Here is a 998-nt window from a genome sequence, read left to right on the forward strand (position 1 = left end):
AAAAACACAAACTGTTTTTCCTCTGCTTTCACACCACAATCATAACAGAAGACTTCTGTGACCAAATGTGTGGGGTTTTTTTCCCCCACACACCAAGCAAGCAATCAATTCTGCAGTGAACAACAGCTGCGTTCCTCCAACCTAGTTCAATCTGACACTATCTACCTGAAGAAAGAAATAGGAGTCAAAGACCAAATATATAGTTAACAACATCACAAGTGGTTTGAGGTCCTCTTAACATAGTGACCAAAAAGCTAACCTGAGTGTTGTATAGTTTTATTCCCTTAGCTTTGTGCCCTTATTTTTCTATGCAAATTAAATTTGATTAGCCAGTATGGTGGCATGCACCGGTAGTCTTAAGCTACTCAGGAGGCTGAGGGAGGATCGTATGAGCCCCGGAGTTCGAGGCCAGCATGGGCAATATAGCAAGACCTCATCTCTAAAATAAATAAATGCTTACAAAGAGGTAAAATATTAAATTTGATGATTGAGAAGGATTATTCATTCCTTCCTTAACTAGATTGTATCTGTTGGTGAGAGCCCTTCTAGAACTTGTGAAACAATTCATTCAACTGTTTCCTGGCATTTTATTTCAAAATGTTATCTCTTAACATAGGACTTGGAAACACTTTGGGTTCAACTACCAGGGGAAGTAAGCTACCCCTACAAGAATCAAAGAGCAAATTCCAAGGAGAAACATCAAACAGGTAAGTTTTAGAACTTCGGTTTGTAATATTTACAACTTTATAGGCTCTTGATTCATAATTGAAGATAGGGGAGTTGAGTCATTAGATGTCAGAGAAGCTATAAGGTATTAGCCAACCTCAACCTTCTTAGAGGTTTGTTTCTCAAAGTGCTGTTGTCACACCACCTAGGGTGAAATGAAAAATGCATATATGCATTTGAAAAATGCACATTCCTGAGGCCTCATTAGACCTACTGAATCTTTATTTCTGGGCCTGGAGCCCAGGAATCTTCATTTTTTATATAACTTGAAA

The 998-nt window shown here is 38.3% G+C and overlaps 1 protein-coding gene across 1 annotated transcript in view; it reads left to right on the top strand.

Annotated features, from left to right (window-relative positions):
- The window catches only part of HFM1 (HFM1, ATP-dependent DNA helicase homolog (S. cerevisiae)), a 123,456-nt gene that overhangs the window by 113,967 nt on the left and 8,491 nt on the right, over positions 1-998 (top strand). Inside the window, 1 exon segment of the mRNA XM_012661019.1 lies at positions 613-707. Coding sequence (XP_012516473.1) covers positions 613-707 — 95 coding nt within the window.

The sequence above is a fragment of the Propithecus coquereli genome, unplaced genomic scaffold (assembly GCF_000956105.1).
Source record: "Propithecus coquereli isolate 6110/MARCELLA unplaced genomic scaffold, Pcoq_1.0 Scaffold7, whole genome shotgun sequence".
In the NCBI taxonomy this organism is placed as follows: Eukaryota; Metazoa; Chordata; class Mammalia; order Primates; family Indriidae; genus Propithecus; species Propithecus coquereli.